Source organism: Geospiza fortis, unplaced genomic scaffold (genome assembly GCF_000277835.1).
Source record: "Geospiza fortis unplaced genomic scaffold, GeoFor_1.0 scaffold45, whole genome shotgun sequence".
NCBI classification, from domain to species: Eukaryota; Metazoa; Chordata; class Aves; order Passeriformes; family Thraupidae; genus Geospiza; species Geospiza fortis.
This window is the reverse complement of record NW_005054327.1, coordinates 3,570,238-3,572,143: the sequence shown is the minus strand read 5'-3', so window position 1 is coordinate 3,572,143 and position 1,906 is coordinate 3,570,238. Positions and strand designations below refer to the sequence as shown.

Sequence of the window (1,906 nt, the reverse complement as noted above, 5' to 3'; positions counted from 1 at the left end):
CAATGTCTTGTCTGCTCCTCTGACATCTCCAAGACCTCTGACTTTCTTAATGACCTCAGAAACCTCTGGGTCTGCTTCTGTCTCAGCAGAGTTTTATTCCTTGCTGCTGCTGCAGCTCTATGCCTCCTGTATTCTGTTTCTGCCTACACTAAACTGGTTTGGATGCTTCTTTGCTCTAACTGAGCTTGGTTGCTATTGCACACCCTTCCCTTGCTTCCCACAGGGATCCACCTAACCAAGATTTAGAGAGACCAGCTTCATTACTGTGCTCTTTTTAATATGGTATTAAAAAATCACAAGTTTTTGTCATATGGAAAAGTACAGGCATTTTGTCAACTGAAAAGTATGGAGAGAATCATATTCCATATCAAATTTATAAATCCTCTGAGTTAATGGTAGTTTTACTAAATTCAGTTAGGAGGAGTTTCTCCCTGGGGTAATCATTCTCTAGTTAGATGGGGAAGAGGAAGCTAAATTACAGTGAAGTAGTTACTGAGTAACACAAAAGAATCGATTTTATTTTGTGACACGGATTAAGACAAAGAAAAAGCTCTGATAGAGGGTGCTGTACAAACTGAGTCAATCTACTAAAAAACTAATGCCACAGGTGTTAGGAAGGCTGTGTTTCATCCTGAATACTGGCAGAATTGCAACATTACTGTTTTAAGCTGGAATTTCTGTTTTCTGAGCAATACTTATTGGGAACACAAATACTTCAAACATATATGCAATCCCCACTGAGACGGAAGAAAAGGAAGAAAGGCCAATTTTACCATTCTCCATCATTATTCTAAATTCTTTGATGAGTGAATATATCAAACACAAAACTGTATGATTTTCAGTCTCACCATCTGTTTCTGTTGCCCATCCTTTCCCATCCATCTTCCTGAGGATAGTCTATCAACATGATCCTGATCAAGTACACAGAGGGATGCTAAGGCCAGCCACAGCTATTGAAAGGCAAAGTAGAATTAAATGTCTTAGACATATTAAAATCAAACCAAATACTGAAGAGAGAAACTTTGTCAGATAAGAATGTCACCATTACCTGCAAACTCTATTATTGTTAGCTGAAGCCTGCTCGTACAATGCAAGTTGATTTTCCCAAATAAGTCAGCAACACAATAAAACTTATTTAACTTTTGGGAACTACCTTGTTCCTTTCAGGTATGTCACTTTATGATTATAAATACAGTAGTCAGCACGCAAGAAAGAAAAAAGTGCAGAAAGATCAACCAAAGCACATTATGAAGAAATATGACAAATACAGACTTGTACATTGACCCAAACGTTGTAGGCTTTGGGGAAGAAGAAATTCAAGGACACAGACTAATAAAAATAAAATCAATCCCAAAAACAACCACCCAAAAACCTGAGCACAGTGAGACTTCGTTTCCCTGTTCCCTCCTCACTGCATAGGGCAATTGGCATTACCTAGAAAAGGGTTCTGAGGTAACTAGTCAAAGGAAGCTTTTCTCTCTTCTTCTCCATTGACTAAAGGGAAATCCTGAACAGATGAGCTACATGAGGATAATTTGTCACTGCAAACAAAACTGAAAGGCACTTGACAGCTGTTTTTTGGAGCAATCTTTAATCAAACCTTTGATTTGAATAGAACTGTTTTTGTTGAGAAACTTTACTGGACTCTCCCTCAAAACCCCCATCTCCATGACAGAACTACACTCAGTCACAGGAGCAGCTGGGCTGACATTCAGGGCTCCTCTAAGACCTGATTAAACTAATATGACAACAGCAGAAATCCAAGACTGTGACCTCCAGAAAGCAGAGACTATATGAGTAACAAAAATGATGAAAAGAACAACTGGTACAGCCTTTTGAGATGGAAAACAAGGGGAGTGTCAAATGTTTGAAACCACTGCAAACTTTTTTTTTTACTTTTACACAT

General features: G+C 38.4%; 1 protein-coding gene across 1 annotated transcript in view; it reads right to left on the bottom strand.

Annotated features, from left to right (window-relative positions):
- MYCBP2 (MYC binding protein 2) overlaps window positions 1-1,906 on the bottom strand; it is a 177,247-nt gene that overhangs the window by 9,754 nt on the left and 165,587 nt on the right. The window contains exon 78 of the mRNA XM_031057093.1: window positions 849-950. Within this exon, the coding sequence (XP_030912953.1) occupies window positions 849-950 (102 nt within the window). The remainder of the gene's footprint in view (window positions 1-848; window positions 951-1,906) is intronic.